Source organism: Arvicanthis niloticus, chromosome 20 (assembly GCF_011762505.2).
Source record: "Arvicanthis niloticus isolate mArvNil1 chromosome 20, mArvNil1.pat.X, whole genome shotgun sequence".
NCBI lineage: Eukaryota > Metazoa > Chordata > Mammalia > Rodentia > Muridae > Arvicanthis > Arvicanthis niloticus.
The window spans coordinates 15217885-15236593 of NC_047677.1; the positions used below are offsets into that span (position 1 = coordinate 15217885).

General features: G+C 44.3%; 1 protein-coding gene across 1 annotated transcript in view; it reads right to left on the minus strand.

Moving 5' to 3' along the window:
- The window catches only part of Sec63 (SEC63 protein translocation regulator), a 67061-nt gene extending 66105 nt beyond the window's left edge, over positions 1–956 (minus strand). Inside the window, exon 1 of the mRNA XM_034524019.2 lies at positions 730–956. Within this exon, the coding sequence (XP_034379910.1) occupies positions 730–853 (124 nt within the window). The 5' untranslated portion in view covers positions 854–956. The remainder of the gene's footprint in view (positions 1–729) is intronic.
- Positions 957–18709: the final 17753 nt, after the last annotated feature.

Consider the following 18709-nt stretch of genomic DNA (forward strand, 5'->3'; position numbering starts at 1 on the left):
CTACACCTCCTTCCATCAAGGAATCCGGCTTAATCCTTCACGCTTGCACTTTTCCGTTGTAAACAGGAAACTCCGGGGAAAAGGAAACCGAGAAAAACCTATTTTTGTTTTTATAAAAGGAATAACGGCAGCGCTTTCCAACCCCCACGATGTGATTGAACAAATGAAAAAAAAAAAAAAAAAAAAAAAAAAAAAAAGCAAAGGGAGGAAGTGACGGGGGTGGGCTGCTGGTGAGCTCACTTGGAAGTCCCAAACACGCCACCCAGCTCAGGGGTGCCCCCGAACATCTGTACCAACAGCTGCAGCAGGGACACCGGCAGGAGAGGGAAGCAGGGGGACGGGAGCGAAGGATGCTGAGTTGTGCCCGCACGCTTCTTTTCCTCCTCGGCCAACTCTTCTCTCCTCTCCCCGTCCCAGCCCATCCCGCTCCCTCCAGAAACAACACCCAACAAAAGCAGAGGCTGGGGAGACAAAGAGGCAGGAGGCGAGGGGCGTCCAGAACAATGCGGAGCGGGTCCGAGCCAAACTCCCGTGGACCTCGAAGGCGGGCGGGCGGGCGGCCCCGGAAATCGCCGCCGAGCTCCGGCCCCGTGGACGGCGGCCCTCAGGCCCCGCCGCGCGGGCAGCGTCACCCGGACGCCCGGCAGCACCGGCGGGCAGGACGGCGCGGCCCGGAGCGGAGCGGAGCGTCCGCCCGAGCGCGCCCGGCGGGCCGCCGACGGGACTTACCCGCATTCTGGTCTCGGGGCCAGAGGTAGTAGGTGGCGGGGATCACGATGAGCCCCACGAAGGAGGTGAGGAAGTAGAAGAAGGTGTTCCCGCTGTCATCGTACTGGAACTGCTGGCCCGCCATGGCTCCGCCTCCTCCGCCGCGCTCCCCTCACCGCCGCCGCCACGACCCCGCGCTGCGCTCCGGCTCCGGCGCCCCGGCCCCGTGTGGCGTAGCTCGGACGCCTCCACCGCCGCCGCCGCCGCCGCCGCTCCTCCCCGCCCCCACGCCGCTCTCACGGACACGCCGCCGCGGCCGTCGCCAACTCTCGCGAGAGGAGCTAGTTCCCGCCCCACGCGGCTGTTCCCTCCCCGGCCGGCTCCTCCACACGCTCGCTGAGGGAGACGTGGCGCGCGCAGCGAAGAAACTCTGTTGGACCCCGCCCGCGGCCCCGCCCCTGACCCACGGGCCACGCCCTCGATTACCCATAGACCCGCCCCCGGGCCCCGCCTCCTGCTTACCGGGCTTTCCTTCCCAGCACCCTTCGCCGGTTTCCAGGATTCTTCCTGCCGGGGTCCTCCGAGCAGCGAGCAGCGAGTAGTGGTGAGAGTCCTAGGTGCGACTTGAACCGAGCTTTTGCAAGCACAGCGAGGTTGCCGTGCCTCTCCACTCTCTCTTATCCCTCTCGCTTTTCCCCAGCCTCTGAACCACTCCTCCGAAGTGAACTCGTGGAAACAAGTACCATTAAGGGTAGGGAGCGAGGAACTCCTTAGAGTTACAAAGCTTAGGTATTTGGAGCTGCCAGTTCACTAATGCTCTCTTTGACCCAAGCGATCATGTGTTCAATTGTCAGTATAATTCGAAATTAAGCAAAATATAGATCGGTGCCTCTCAACCTTCCTAATGCTGCTACCCTTTAATACAATTCCTAATGTGGTCGTGACCCCAAACCATTCATTGCTACTTCATAACTGTAATTTTACCACTGTTACGAATTGTAATGCAAATATATGATATGCAGGATATTTTATATATGCTCGCTAAAACTTGACAACGCCCCCCTCAATGGGGTCACGACCCACAGGTTGAGAACCGCTGCTATAACTGCTCTATTTATGATAAAAATTTGGGCTCAAAACATTCTCCAAAGGTCATACTCAATGGTTTGGGTTTGCTCAGGATTTGGGGATCCAAACCCAGATTGCTCTGATGCCCCAAAGAGCCGCTGGCACTTCCCCTTGCAACCTGTGAGCAAACTGACATAGCAGTCACTCTCTGGCCCTGGAGGCAGGCTCTCAAGCTGGAATCAGCTGAGCTGCAGGATGCACCTCTAATCTTGCAAAGTCCAGTGGTGGCCTCAGCAGGGTGGCTCCCAGCGTCTGCACTGCCCTCTGTGGATCAAGAGGACACAGGGCACTTTTCACAGGACCGCTGTGAATATTAAAAGAAACTGTAATACCTTTCCAAAGAGAAACTATTGCCCAAGTACAGACATCCTGCTGTATTTTAAAGCTCGTTTTTTGTTGTTGTTATGTTTTGTTTGCTTTTTGTTTGGGGGGATTTTTGTTTTGTTTTGTTTTTTTGAAACGGGTTTCTCTGTGTAGCCCTGAGTGTGGAACTCATGCCTTAGACCAGGTTAGCCTTGAACTCTCAAATATCAGCCTGCCTTTACCTCCTGTGTGCTGGAATAAAGCCGTCTACCACCACTGCCTGGCTTTTAAGGCTTGTTTTAAGACTACTCTGTTAGCTAAATGGCTTTTCAATATGCCTTCTGTTGTTTGAGGGGAAATCTGGTTACTCAGCCTCTTTCATTTAATGTCTCCAAACCAGCATTGATTACGAGTAATGCTTTCCCTTGTGATAGATTGTGTTCACAAGTATTCTGTCTCCCTTTCAAGTTCCAGTTTAACAGGAAATTTCTGAAAGCCACTTTTCACTTTTGATCACATTGTGAACCTGAGGTTGTGTTATTTACTGCAAAAACCTGTTTTTAAGTTGTGGTGTGGCTCAGCCTTAGCACATACTTTGTTGTTGTTGTTTTTGTTTGTTTTTTGGTTTTTTGAGACAGGGTTTCTCTGTGTAGCCCTGGCTGTCCTGTAACACACTCTGAAGTTCAAAGTCACCCTCAGTTACATAGCAAGTTTGGAGACCAGGCTGGCCTCAAACTCAGAAATCCACCTGCCTCTGTCTCCCGAATGCTGGGACTAAAAGCATGCACCACCACTGCCCAGCCTAGCACATACTTTTAATCCAAGAGCTTTCTGCTTAAATATTATAAACAGGATTAAATAAAGTCAACCATAGGTCAAGAGGAGGAGCAAGCAACCAGTTGACAGGACGTGAACGTAGGATTGTTAAGAAAAAAAAAACAGAGTAAGAGGGAGTCGGGAGGACAGATGGATGCACAGGAAATAGAAGGGTGGGACAGTCATTTTGAAGAGGTTTTTTTTAGATTGTGTGAGGGAAGACATTCATGCTGGGACATTGCCTAAGGAAGAAGTCCAGCTGGGTACTTTCTCTGCCTCTCTGAGCTAGCAGGCTTTCATCCCAGCATCTGGTGCCTGAGTCTTTATTGATAAAATCAAACAATTGAGATTTTGTTAAAAAAAACAACAGTGTTTGGTGGTGTCAGCCTATAAAAATACCAGCACTTAGGATAGAGGGACAGGTGGTAGATCAGAAGTTCAAAGTCACCCTCAGTTACATAGCAAGTTTGGAGCGAGACAGTGAGAGGCCTTGTCAAACAAAAAAACGTAGACAAAAGGTGATTTCCTAGGCCTCGGGAATAAAGGGCATACAAAGTTCTTCCTTTTCTTGGATTTTGTTTTTCATGGTTTAAATTATCCATGGTCTAGTGTGTCCACTATCAAAAATACTAAATGGAAAATTCCAGAAATAAACAATTTGCAGGAATTAAATTATATGCTGTTGTGCCCTGATGAAATCCCTCAGTTCTGCTGTGTCCTTGTCCAGATTTTGAGTCACCCAGGTGTCCGTGGCATATACATTTTGCATCCCTGCGCCACTTAGCCGTGGCAGTCATGAGCTGAGCTGGGGTGTGGCAGGGCTGGAGCTCAAGCCACAGGCATTGTACTTGATATTGTCACTCCAAAGAGCTGGAGTAACTGCTCAATTTAGATGTGCCGAAAAAGTCACTCCAACGTGCTCCCTTCAGTCAAAGGCTAAAGGTGTTGGCTAGGTATAGAAACAGGTTAGTGAGAACAAGTCCTCTGTCTGTCTTTTTAAGTTTAATTTTGTTTTGAGAAGCCGTGGCATTTGTGTATGTGTAGGAAAACAAAACAAAGCCTTACAGAGTATCTGTAGGGTTCCAGGCATCTCTGGAAGGCTTGGAGCACATCAGAGATGGAGGGACTACTGTATTGAGATGCGTGGGGGGGGGGGAAAGGGTAGAACTAACTGCACATACCTACTTAATTAGGTTTCTTCCAGTCTCTGCAGTTAACTCCACCACACAGAAATCTGGATAATGTCATTATAGCCTCGCAAACACTTTGGTATGCATAAATGAAAGTCAATGCCAGTAGCACAATGTCGGCTTACCAATAACTGAAAAGAGTCGCTCTAAGGAAAAGGCAAATTATAAAAGGAGCCTAAAAATAAAGCTTTCTGTACTTGAGGGGAAATAAACTACCAAGCAATTACAATGAAAGTGATTACATTTTTTTCTCTTGCAGACATATTCGGAAATGATATTAAGATACATTTTAACATATGCCGAAATTAGGGATAGTATGTGTTTGTGGCTCGTTTTCTTGCACACTCATTTACTATTATTAACAATTTCACTAAAATTATCTCTTAGTTTTATAAGTTAATATCATCAATAGAAGGGCCTGGTGGTGCATGCCTGCAGTCCTAGTGCTTAGGAGGTGGAGGAAGGAGAAGCAGGAATTCAAGGTTAGCCCCCACCCCTCTTTCTCTTACCATGTAGCTCTGGCTGTCCCGGAACTTGCTATGTAGACCAGACGGGCCCAGAACTCACAGAGATCTACCAGCCTCTACCTCTGAAGTGCTGGGGTTAAAAGTGCCACCACACTTGGCTTCAAAGTCATTCTTGGCTCTATACTGAGGTCAGGGTAAGCCTGGGTTCATGAGACCCAGTTCGGAAACTGAATATTTATAGGCCTTGAGTTAACAAGTTTCATAATTTTGATACGATTTGTTCAAATTGATATCTCATGGTTAAGTTGTTAAATCCACTGTTATGTGAGCCCAAAGTTGCAATCGAAGAGGTTACTTTCCAGAAAAAACGGTCCAAAGAGGAGGGATTTATTTACTATTTGTATATTTATTCATTTATTTATGTGTTTGTTTACTTTAAGATGGTTGCTCTATGTAATCTCGAGGGTCCTGGAATTTGCTACATAGACCAGGCTGTCCTGAAACTCCTAGAGATCCATCTGCCTGCTTCTATCTTCAGAGTGCTGGGATTAAAGGCATGTGCCACCATGACTGGCAGGAATTGTGATCGATAATTTATTTTGCCATAAGTTTCTAGAACTGATGTATTATCTTTGCAGAAATGCTGAGTTGAACATAAGTGGAGTCATAAAAAAAAAATCCAGGTCAACATTCTGCAAATAGGTAAGGACTTAACAAGAGATGCACCCAAAGCAGAGACGTCTACCTGCTCCAGTGGAGCCAAGTTTGTTTACATGTGCATGTTTACAGTAAGGGAAATTGTTCACTGGGGCCGTCAAGGTTGTGCCATTAGCACATAAAGGGACAGCCCCCTTTGGCAGCCCCCTCCCCCCAGCAGCCCGAGGAGGTCCCCTAGAGTTTTAGGGACCTTGACTCAGGCTGAACCAAGATTCATGGCTTTGATATTCAAAAGAATTTCAGAACTAAACTAAAGAAAGTAGGGGGCTGATGGCTTTCTTTTTTCTCCTTTCCTTTCCTTTCTTTTCCTTTCCTTTCCTTTTCTTTCCCTTTCTTTTCTCTTCTTTTTTTTTTTTTTAATCACTACTACTATAATTTAAGTTTAAGTGTGAGGTCAAAAGAAAGAGTGTTCAGAACTGCAGCCCCACTGAGAGCAAGGGCCTGAGGCCACTCAAAGACAGCCATGGCAGACTGTTTTATACAGTACTGATATAAGATTTTGATGGAGTTTGAAGTTAATGTGTTACCACTGGATGGTTCCTGGGTACATTTGGTGGCATTACAGGAGGAAAGGAAAAGTCTAGCCCACAGGGATGTTGGCTAGGTCTACTGTAAGTAGTTAGTGTTGCTTGCGATTCTCTGGCGATGTCTGGGGAGAGTAATGACAGCCTGTCCAGGTCATATTCAGGCCTTAAGTTTGGGTTGTTGCTACTTTAACATGAAATATCTATGTCTGAAATGAATATCAAGTCTAGGTCAGCATCCTGTACAATAAATGTGTTGGAGTTCTTGCTTCTCACCTGGTGACAGGCTTGCTTGCTTTCTTTCTTTTTTTTTTTTTTTTTTTTTTTTTTGACAATTTCTTTGTATAGCCCTGGCTGGCCTCAGATACAGAGATGTCCTGCCTCTGCTGCTTGAGTGCTGGTGTTAAGTGCTCTGGGGTGAAGGCCTCTTTTCTTTAATCTTTAATCTTAATCATCTTTAATCCCCCAAATTCCCTGTCTGTCCTGCCTCAGGATGGTCACAGTTCTGTTCTGATTTCATAGTCCAATTTTCTTTTCCACTTCTAAGTTTCCCTCCGACGATAAAGTCCTTGGAAACTTTGCCCAGAAAACAAAACAAAACAACAAAACAAAAAAAAAAAAAACCCAAGCAGATCATTTTTCTAAAGTCTTTTTGATCCAGGCTTGCTAGCACATGTCTTTAATTTCATCGCTTGAGAGACAGAGACAGTCAAATATCTGTAACTGCCAGGGCATCGTATTGAGATTCTGTCTCAAAACAGAACAAAAAGCTAAGCTCAGGAGAGATGTCTCAGTGGTTAGGAATACTTGCTGCTCTTTTTTTAAGTGTGTGTGTGTGTGTGTGTGTGTGTGTGTGTGTGTGTGTATGTGTGTACGTGTACATGAGCACTCTCAGAAGCCAGAGGTATTGGATCCTTTGGGGTCAGAGATATAAGTGCTGTGAGCTACCTGATGTGGGTGCTGGGAATCAAACGAGTTCTCTAGAAGAGCAGTGCATGCTCTTAACTGAGCCATCTCTCCAGCTCTGTACCTGATGCTTTCACTGAGGACTGGAATTCAGTTCCCAGTACCCAGAAGGCAGCTCACAGCTATCTGTGTCCAGTTTCAGGAGATCCAATTCCTTCCTGTGGCTTCCTTGAACACCAGGCACATATGTGGTGTTCATACATACATGCATACATACATATGTATACATATGCGTCATACATACATCCACGCAAGACAGTTATACTCATACAATTAAAATGTTTTTAAACATGTATATGCATATGTGTGTGCGCGTGCACCCCGTGTGTAAGTACAGGTACACACCCGCCATGTAGCACTTGTGGAAGTCTGAGGACTATCTCAGCATCAGCCATTGCCTTCCTTCCACCTTGTCTGAGAGAGGAGCTCTTGTTTTTTTCTCTACTGCAGCCATGCTAGCTGGCCCCTAAGCCTCCAGGGTTTCTCCTGACCCAATCTCCTGTCTCCCTGGAAGGATGCTGAGTTTATAGATGCATTTATCATTTGATTTCACAAAAATCTCCTCTGGCATTCCAGAAAATAATATACAAGTATAGTCACACAATCAGTTATGTAGCAGTGGTGGTGCACGCCTTTAATCCCAGCACTTGGGATTAGAGGCAGGTGGATTTCTGAGTTCAAGGCCAGCCTGGTCTACAGAGTGAGTTCCAGGACAACTAGGACTACACAGAGAAACCCCGTCTCAAAAAACCAAAACAAAACAAAAATCAGTTGTGTATTATAATTGCTAAACTTTATATAAACAGACAGCTTTGGTAAACTTCATTTTTGATGCTGATCTTGAAATCTGGGCCTCACACACACTAAGAAAGTATTCTGCCACTGAAGTGGGTTCCTAGCACTAGTTTTGGTAAGTTGTATTTTGCAAGATTTTTATCCAAAATTGGAGCTAAGGGGTTGAACCTAGAGCCTTGTACATACCAGACAACTAAGTGTCCTACCATAGAAATACACCTCAGCACAGAAAAGAAAATTACAGACATTTATTATTATATATAAACAACATATTGAGTACTTTTTTTTCAAGGCCAAACAAAGGGTATCACATTTTCTGCTTATACTTTTTGAATTTGATGATAGTATCAGGTTCCACAGATTCCAAACAATGCTTCTCCTTTACTGATACATTCCTCCTAGGATGTGTTCACAGTGTGAATCAGGGCACATCATCCCTTTATGGTCCTTTGGAGAGGAGAAATGTAAATACTTGTACTACTTTGGCATCTATGGATTACAAACGTGTATATGAGGGTCAATTACTGATAGTAAATGCTTAGCATCTATCTCCCATCAATAAATGGTCACCATTCAGATAGGAACAAACCAGTACGAGTTTGACAGAGACTCAAAGCCAGGCTGGACGGTGTGTGCGTCTGCCCCTAGGGTAGAATGAATATTCTTAGAAGTGGTAACCACATATAGTGACAACTACACAGCAAATAAGAATATCCCCCATTTGAGAGGAGTTTGTAGAGGGCTGGAGACATGGCTCAAGGGTTAAAAGCATTGGGTGCTCTTCCAGAGGTCCTGAGTTCAATTCCTAGCAACTACATGATAGCTCACAACCATCTGTAGTGGAATCTGATGCGCTCTTCTGGTGTGCATGAAAACAGAGTACACATTAAATAAATAAATCTTTTTTTAAAAAAAGGCTATAGCAGCTGTAGTCATGGGTAACTCTAGGCAGCATAGGTGATACTTCCCTGTCCACCAAAGCATATTAGTCTGCGCCATTGCTGCCAGCCCTAATTCAATTGTGGGAAAGAATTATGACCTACAGACTAAGCCCAGCCCTTACTTTAATGTCTGAGTCACTGGGCAAGCTGGCAAGAGCTCACCAGTCTTAAATGAGTAAACTTGCCCTACAGGTTGGGTTGCTGCTTTGCTGAACATCGAGACAATGGTCAGACTCCATAAGAGCAGAACTCCAACAAACTCTTCCAGCAGCCAGTCCAGAAAGGCAAGCTTCACCTTCTGCTACATTTCAAGACTTGGTGAATGGCTATCAGCTTCACATGGTTTTTGTCTTCCAAATCTGGATCAATTAGCTAAATACACTCCCTAAAGCAAACACACAGAATGTCCAGCTTCTAGTTTGCCTGTCTTTAGCTTCTCCATACCACCAACAACATTCAGAGGATATTCAAGGCCTCCCTTTCTGCTAAGACTCTGAAGGTCCTCCTTTCTGCTAAATCTCTCTTACCTTCCAGCCTGACAAAATAGTCTCTGTCAAACACAAGTGACTCTCCTGTCACAGTAGGCCCCGAATCAATAGCATTGGCTTGTTTTCAGTTTGGATGGTGATTATTTATTAACAGGAGGTAGATGCTAAATAATTTACTTCCAGTAGGTAACTCTTTCATACTCTCATGTCTAATCCAGCAGACATACCTAAATGGTACAAGTATCCACATCTTTTCTCACTAAAGTCTGAACAAACAAGACAATCACTAGCCTGTACTGGACTACAGAAATAAAAGGCTATTTCAGAATATAACCTTCTGCCTATCTCCTTGTACAGCAGATAAGCAGATTCGATGTTCACATGAACAAGAAACAATTACCAAACCTAGCTCCCTGGACGGATACAGTTTCCAAACATTTTGACTATGATTCACATCAAGAACATACTTGGGGCCAGAGAGATGGCTCAGTGGTTAAGAGCACAGGCTGCTCTTCTGGGGTTCTCTGGAAGGGCAACCAATGCCTTTATGCTCTGAGACTTCTCTCCAGTCCCCTCATCTCCATTCTCTCTCCAATGCAGCATACATGCAGACAAACACTCATGCACATTAAATAAAAGCATTAAAGTCTTAGGCAGGAGAGATGGCTCAGAAGGTAGAAGTGGCTACTCATGCAGAGGACCCTGATTTGATTCCCAGACTCTGTGGGGCTCACAACCTTCTAAAATGCCAATCCCAGGAGACTTGACACTCTCTTCTGGCCTCCAAGGGTATCAGACATGCATGTGGTTCACAGACATACATGTAGGAAAAACATCCACACACACACACAATATTTTCTGTCTGTTTTGAGACAGGGTCTCTCTACATAACCCTAGAACTCACTATATAGATCTCAAGCTCACTGAGATCTGCCTGCCTCTGCCTCCCAAGAACTGTTGTTGTTGTTGTTTTGTTTTTTGTGGGTTTTTTGTTTTTTGTTTTTTTTGTTTTTTTTTTTTTTTTGCTTTTAAAAGAAGTGTATTTTAGATTGTGGCCCTGTATATTACTAAAGAAATGTCATTAAATAAAAAACCCTCACCATGTGCAATGCAATGAGATATTTTTCAGTTTCAATCTATTTTTAAATTCTGGATTTTTTTTTTTTTTTTTGAGACAGGGTGTGATGGTTTGTATTTACTTGGCCCAGGGAGTGGCACTATTAGAATGTGTGGCCCTGTTAGAATAGATGTGTCACTGGGGATATGGGCTTTAGGACCCTCATCCTAGCTGCCTGGAAGTGAGAATTCTGCTATCAGCCTTCAGATGAAGATGCAGAACTCTCAGCTCCTCCTGCACCATGCCTGCCTGGATGCAACCATGTTCCTGCCTTGATGATAATGGACTGCACCTCTGAACCTGTAAGCCAGGCCCAATTCAATGTTGTCCTTCTAAGACTTGCCTTGGTCATGGTGTCTGTTCACAGCAGTAAAACCCTAACTAAGACACAGGGTCTCACTATGTAGCTCCAGCCTGGCCTTGAACTGTGTATACCAGGTTCTTCTCACAGTGATCCTCCTTAGCCTCCTGCGTGCTGGGATTTCCAGTGTGCACTATAATATCTGGTTTTATATGTTTGCTTATACAAAATATAAACAAATTATACATATTAATATGTAAGCTGTACCCTTTAGTATAATCTAAAATCTTTCTAAAGATGTACAGGGATACACTACCATAAAAGGTAGATGATTTTCTCAACATGTATTCTGTTTGTTTGTTTGTTTGTTTGTTTGTTTTTTGTTTTTTGTTTTTAGAGACAGGGTTTCTCTGTATAGCCCTGGCTGTCCTGGAACTCACTCTGTAGACCAGGCTGGCTTTGAACTCAGAAATCCACCTGCCTCTGCCTCCCAAGTGCTGGGATTGAAAGTGTGTGCCACCACTGCCTGGCTTCAACATGTATTCTTAAACATTCATTTTATTATCAGATGGGAACTTTTACTTAAACAACCCCATTGCAGTTTCCAACCTTAGCGTGAAATCACCTGTGAGAAGACATGTTAAAACATAAAACATAGATTGCCACTGGACTTGGTGACTCACACCAGTAATCTTAAGTCTTGGAAAGCTGAGGCAGATCTAAAGTTTGAGGCCAGCATGGGCTATATAGTGATACACACACACACACACACACACACACACACACACACACGTGAGTATGCACAGTGTATTTCTGACCCTCATTCCCAGAGTTTCTGCTACAACTCCAGCAGGTCAAATTTTGGGAAGTTTCTGGATGCTGTTCCTGGCACAGTAACCACACTGCTCTAAGCCCTCACTTTCATAAATTAGTGTCTCCTTTTATTTTGGCTAATCACTTCCAGATTTATCTGATTGTCTTATGTTAAGTCCCTATTGCGTTAGCTGAGTATTTGTAAGTCTGGGTCAAAACTAAGGACTTTGCGGCAGTCCGTGAGATGCTGCTCACTGAAGGCACGTTGACACCAATTCTGACGACCTGAGTTGGATCCTGGAACCCTCATGGTAGAAGGAGAAAACCAACTCCAAGTGTCTGCGTGCCACTTGCACACTCACACACAAATGTGCACACACACAAGGAGGAAACAAAGGAGTAAGGACTTGAGGGAGACAGCCAGCTTCCAGCTTCCACCGTCTCCGAATTATTTAACCGTTCCTTCATTCATAGTGAAGCCCTGTGCCGAGGGCCCATTCAAGGCGCCAGACTACAGCCATGCCGAGCATTTAGTAAGGGAAGACTTCCCTTCCGGATGCAGCTCTGAGGCCGTAGTGGGTCCTTTGACAGTTTAGTCCGGGGCAGATAAGGGCAGTGCCCTTCTGTCAATGGAAAGGTGACAAAGTAGGCCACTGCAGCATGTTTTATCGCACCACGGCTCTCTGAAAGTGTAGAGTGAAAAATTATAAAGGCCATTTTATGAAATATGTGTAGATTTTTTCGCCTTACAGAACTCGGAACTGAAAATAAGATTTCAGCCGGGCAGTGGTGTTGCACGCCTTTAATCCCAGCACATGGGAGGCAGAGACAGGCAGATTTCTGAGTTCGAGGCCAGCCTGGTCTACAGAGTGAGTTCCAGGACAGCCAGGGCTACACAGAGAAATCCTGTCTCGAAAAACCAAAAAAAAAAAAAAAAAAAAAGAAAATAAGATTTCAGGCCTTCACATTCCAGGTGAAGGACACTTGCTGGATTACATTCCCCAAGCCTCGCCCAAGGCAGGAAGGCATTCCTGACTACAGATAAAGATGCTATCATTTGAGCTAGATTCTCTGAAATGTTCCACTGTTCTTGGTTACTCCTCCCTTGGTCTTCCCAGTGCTATGTTCAAAATTTGTAAAACAACCAATCATGTGTAAGCGCTCGAAAATGCAACCATTCATGTGTAAGCGCGTGAAAATGCCTTCCTCCCCCCCCACCCCATGCTATAAAAGACACTTTAACCCACCACAGGGGGCCAAAAACCCTGCTCTTGGAGCTAAAGAGCTTGTTGTTTTTGACCACCGGCTCCTCCCCTAATAAACCTCTGCTGATTGCATCCAGGTATGGTTTCTTGTGATTTTTGGGTGGCTGCAATGTCCTGAGGCTTGAGGAAGGGTCTCCGGAGTATGGGGGGGTCTTCATTTGGGGGCTTGTCCGGGATATGCGACCACCTTAATCCAAGAACCACGCTGGGAGGTAAAGGGACACCGCGGTTTTTCTGTCTGGTTGTTGTGTGACCTTTTGTATAAATTGCCTGGTTTTTTATGTACTGGTTTCTGGTTTTTCATGTGCGGGTTTGCCTAAATCGTCTGATGTCTCGTGTGCTGTTTTGTCTAGGTTTGTTTAAGTTATTTGGTTAAGTTGTTTGTGCCCGTCTGTCTGAATTATTTGGTTTCTGAAAAGTGCACTTCGGTTTGGACTGGCAGCTGTTTCTGTCTCGTGAGGGGCAGTAAACCATTTTTGTTTCGAGAGGAGACAAATGAGTGATTAGCAGACGTGCTGGAGAGTCACTAGCTACTGCACCCCCAGAGACGTTTGGGGGTTCATCTAGGTGCTGGGGAGGACGTGGAATCCCTCTAGGCTGGCACAGGTTTGCATCTAGGTGCCGGAGAGGACGTGGAATCCCTCTTGGCTGGCACTGGCGATTGAGACGGGTTATTTGTTAGTCTTTTTGTGTGTTAACAATGAAACTAGAGAGAAAAGGTCAGAAATGGCCACAGTGGTTGTTATGCTCTCATGGCAGTTTGTCTATTTTTGGGTTGTTCATTGCTGGCGTGTTAGGAATCTGGTAGACTTGGTCCAGCATAGGCTGACCAAGTTGTCTGAATCTGTTAAATCTGAATCTGTGAAGACTGACCGAATTGTCTGGTTATTGGAGTCTTACTTGGAAGGAAGGTCAGGGGATCTGACCGTTGGATTTCAGGGGGAAGGCGAGAGGCCTTCCAGAAGGTCAGGGGATCTGACCGTTGGGTTTCAAGAGCCTGAGCGCTCCTACTTGGGGAGAAGACGCGGAATCCTTCTCCATCTGGGGTCGTAACCAAATGTGGTTAAGTGTTATTTGTGCCACCCGTGGCAGGGGTGAGCTATCTGTGTTTTATGTACCACCTGTGAGAGGGGTGAGCTATTTGTGTTGTTTTTTTATATGTATGTGTCTTTTCTTGGCAAATCATCTGTGTGTTAGCTGTTAATCTACTGTGTTAAACATCTTGAGTTAAAAATAGGTAACATGATTGCCGGCAGAGAGAGGAATGAAGCTGCCGGTACAAGAATACAGCTGCAGAAAGGCGGGCAGGTCCTTTAATAAGGGGCAGCTACCTCAGTTCATGCTCGTGGTTCGTGTTCCTACAGCCCGCCTACCACATATAGGGTATACTCCAGGTAACAGCACATGGAGAGTGCCCGAGCCCAGCCCACACTTGGCGGGCGACAACTCGTGGTTCCCCAGCACAGCAACAGCGTGCAACAGCTACCTAGTTTGGTATTCCTGGCTGTACTGGGTACCTTGAGGTCACTAGTGCAACAAATGGCGGTTTTCCACCTGCCACCTATGAAGATAGATGAGAACCCAGGTGATAAAAAAAAAAAAAAGAAAGAAAAAACCTGGCAGTGGAGCCAGGACAGCTAGACAAACAGCTGCAGTAAGATTGTTCACCTGAGAGTTAATTATTTTTTAAAAAAAAGAGAGACAAGAACTGGTAAAACTGCTTACTTAATTTAGTTTAAAACTTACTTGTGAGGCTGTCTTGATTTACACAAGAAAAACTGATAATTCGCCCTGCTCTGTGGCCAGGAGAAGGGCACCAGCAGAAAAAGAAAGTTGATAATGATTTTTCCCAGTTTAATAAGTAAAGGAGTGCTTTTTTTTTTTTTTTTTTTTTTTTTTCTAAAATTACAGCTTAAAAGTTACAGGCTGTCCTGAGTCAGAAAAAAAAAAAAAAAAATATATATATATATATATATATATATATATATATATGGGCTTCAGTTTTGATAGATTTTCTAGCCATTACTGTTTGAGACAATTTCATTATTTATATGAGATTTTCATTAAGATTTGGTTCAAAGATGAGAGTTCTGACAAGATAAAATTGAAGAAGTGGTGAAGACTTGTGCTCTTATGTTAGACATAAAAATGTTTACTTTATTGTTCTTGTTGTATATCACTTCTAAAATAATATTCTAATCAGAAATAACTCTTTAAAAGGTTTTTATAGAACTATGACCAAAGTTTCTATTTTGTTAAAAGTTAAATTCAAATATGTGTCAAATGTAACTCAAGTTGCCTTTTAAAAATTGTTAATACTGTGTGAACCTTCAACATCTTAATAGTCCTTGCTGTGAAATGCTACAGATAAGGCTATTCATTCTAATTTGGTTTCTTTCTTAGAGCTTCAGAGGTGAGCTCACATTACACCTGTGGACAAGGAACTGTTTGCAGACTGAATTAGGTTATGGTCTCTAGTGTGATGTGAACAGCAGTCATGCAGCCTCACAAATGCATCAGTCTACACAGAGTTCAAAGCAATAAATAAGGTAAAAGCCTTTTCTCCACAAGACCCTTGTAGGTTCTGGTCTTCAGGAGTGAAGCCTCAGACATGGGGACCCCATCAATTGATCAGGCCGTGGTCAGCAGCGGGTCAATTCGGACCAGATGTGACTGAGACCTTCATGTGACAGAAGGTAAGGGACACCCAAAGGCCCACGCCAGATCCCGCTGATAGATCTTGAGAGAGAGGGTTACATGAGACCCCACTAATTTTGATCAGGACACATGAGGTTAAGCAGAGATCAGATAAGTTACCCACAGCCTTTCTAGACTAGCTCATAGAGACATTCTGTCAGTGTAGACAAGGCTCCAGAGGCTACAGAGACTACAAGATAAGTCATTGAAAGATTTAGGAAGTATACTACATATTAAAATTATTGATGGTAATAGCAAGTGAGAGAAGATTTTATAGGAAGGAATAGAGAAGAGGAATAGAGAAGGTTTAGTGTAAGTCTAGAAGAAAAGAGTAGAGAAGAAGAATAGAGATAAGTTGCTGTGAGTCCAGAGGAATAGAGAGGAATAGAGGAGACTAGAGAGAGGTGAAGAAAGAAAAAGGTGACAGGAAAGAGTTTACAGAAAGCAGAAAAAAAGGGACTCCAATCAAAGAGAGATAAAACTCTTTGAAAAAGACCAGTGTGCGCATTGCAAGGAGCCAGCTTCAGAGTCCAAGAGGGCCCTAACAAATAGAAGCCAGGGCCAGAAAATCCCAGGCCTCGAAAAACACCCCAAGTGGCGAAGATAACAGCTCTGTGTGAAGACGGCTATTGAGATAGACGGGGCAGCTTGGAGCCACCCAACTTTTGATAGACACAGGGGCTTCCTCCAGGCCAATGGGTCAAAACGTATTCATGGACTACCCGAAAATGGTGGACTAAGAGATGGGCTGGGTATCCCATTCATTTATGGTCATCCTAGGCTGCTCCTATCCCCTGTCTGGTTGAGGGGATACTCCCTAGGATGGACATTCAGATACAACACTTCCTGGCCTGCAACTAGCTGACAAGAATTCAACAGATAGAAGACTGACTTCAGCCAGGAGCCAAGGTAACCTGCTTTACAGACGGGAGCAGTTTTCTCCATGCTGGTCAGAGACAAGCCAGCGCTACTGTGGTGGACACATGTCATCTGGACTGAGATCATCGGTGCAGAGAGCAACCTTGGAACCTGGGGTCGACAAGCAGGTATGCTTTTGCCACAGCCCATGCCCGCAAGGCTATATGCCAAGAGAGGAAAACCCTGATGAAACCAGAAGCTGTAAATATTTGTTGCCCAGGACACCAAGGGAGGAGACTCTGGCCTGAGGCAATAACTGGACAAATCAAGTGTCTTGATATGGGAGCCTGTTCCAGTTGTGGGCCTAAGAGATGGCCTCACTTAAAGCACAGAATAAGAGAAAGAACTCAGATTGCTAGCCATCCTGCCAGATACTATCTAGAGAAAAAGAGATAATAGTGCACACAAGAAGGGAGAACTATACTCCCCAGAAAGCAAAGGATTTACCAGGCTAAATACACAGATGGACTCTTAAGATATGAGTGCAACCAAGCAGCCAAGAGACTTAAAGCATATAAGGGACCTTAGGTTCTGAGCCAGAGAAATACCTAGGAGAAAACAGCCTAGAATAGGGACCTTCCCGAGGTTTCAAGTGTCCTAGGTAATTAGATCAGATAGCAGTTTTAAGGTAAGTCAGGAATTGAAGATCCACTGTTTATATTGTCTCCAAAGCTCAGGACAGGTAGAGAGAATATACAGGACCCTAAAATTAAACTACCCTTGGGAACTGGCGCTGGCTAGAGTGTCCCTTGTCCTTGCTCCATACCCAGAATGTCCATTTTGTGTGAGAAATGATTTTTCAGGCTACTAAAAGACTGTTCCTGGTGCTGTGGACCATCCGACCTCCTTGAAGTTCACCATCACCACCTGTGACTGATGCCAACTGGAGAAGGTCCAGATGCCTGAACAACCCCCTACTCTTTAGCCCCAGGTCTTCTGCTATTCTACAAGGCTAAAGAAGCAGCAGGCCTTGACTCCTGAGACCACCCCAGAGGCACAGGGAAAATGCTGCCTTGGAGGGTGGGACTTAGTGTTTGTACACCCAAGGTTAAATGACAGCTTGTGATTACAAGATTGAAGTTGAAATGTGAATCTAGAGTTATATAGATTTGTTCCTTTTGCAATTTCTCTTTATTATATATGTGATTTTATATATATGTAGACAGCTATGTGCCACAAAATGTGGAAAAGTCAGAAGACAACTTTGAAAGTGTGTTACAAAGAAAAGGAAATGTTTTGAAACCCCTAGTCAATAGAATAGAGCCCAAGAACCCCTGCTAAAAGATACTTAGTGCCTAAAATTGATAAATGGTAGACTTACAGCTCCGGGTTAACACCATGTGTTTCCACTGCTATCTTTGATGAGAACAAAGATTATTATATACTTGTCCAGCTAGTTCCCACAGGTACTCTTGAACTGAGTTTGAGATACACCCTAGATGATTCTGCAGAGAGCCTATTTTCCTTGACTCTAGCTGTTACATTGTGACTAGGAGTGGCCATAGGTATAGAGACAGGTGTAACTACATTGATACAGACACCTCATTATTTTCATCAGCTGAGAGCTGCCACTGATGTAGATTTGAGAGCCCTAGAACAGTCAGTAACAAAGTTAAGTTGTTACTAGACTTGCTGTTTCTTAAAGGAGAAAGTCTGTGTGCTGCTCTAAGAAAAAATGTTACTATTATGTAGACCATTCAAGAGTGACCAGAGAGTAAATTCAGAGAAAAAGTTAGACCAGAGACAAGATAGAGAGGCACAACAATGTTGATTCAAGAGTTGGTTCAATCCTCCCTTGCTGGACCCCTTGTGATTTTACTTTTGCTTTTAACCATAGGCCCCTACATTTTAAATAGATTAGTAACTTTTGTTAGAGAAAGGATAAATGCTGTTCAGTTTTTTGTGTTGCGCCACCAATATAGGACTTTGGGTCAAGAAAATGGTAATTATGATGACACTGGGGTTTAAACTTTTCTAAAGATCCTAATCGGAAGAAGTGGGGTGAGAATAGACTTATTAATAATTGAGTTTTTATGATTAAAAAACAACCAAATTGGAAGAAGTGGGGATGTAGAGTGAAAATTATAAAGGCCATTTTATGAAATATGTGTAGATTTTTCCGCCTTACAGAACTCGGAACTGAAAATAAGATTTCAGGCCTTCACATTCCAGGTGAAGGACACTTGCTGGATTACATTCCCCAAGCCTCGCCCAAGGCAGGAAGGCATTCCTGACTACAGATAAAGATGCTATCATTTGGGCTAGATTCTCTGAAATGTTCCACTGTTCTTGGTTACCCCTCCCTTGGTCTTCCCAGTGCTATGTTCAAAATTTGTAAAACAACCAATCATGTGTAAGCGCTCGAAAATGCAACCATTCATGTGTAAGCACATGAAAATGCCTCCCTCCCCCCCCCACCCCATGCTATAAAAGACCCTTTAACCCACCACACGGGGCCAAAAACCCTGCTCTTGGAGCTAAAGAGCTTGTTGTTTTTGACCACCGGCTCCTCCCCTAATAAACCTCTGCTGATTGCATCCAGGTATGGTTTCTTG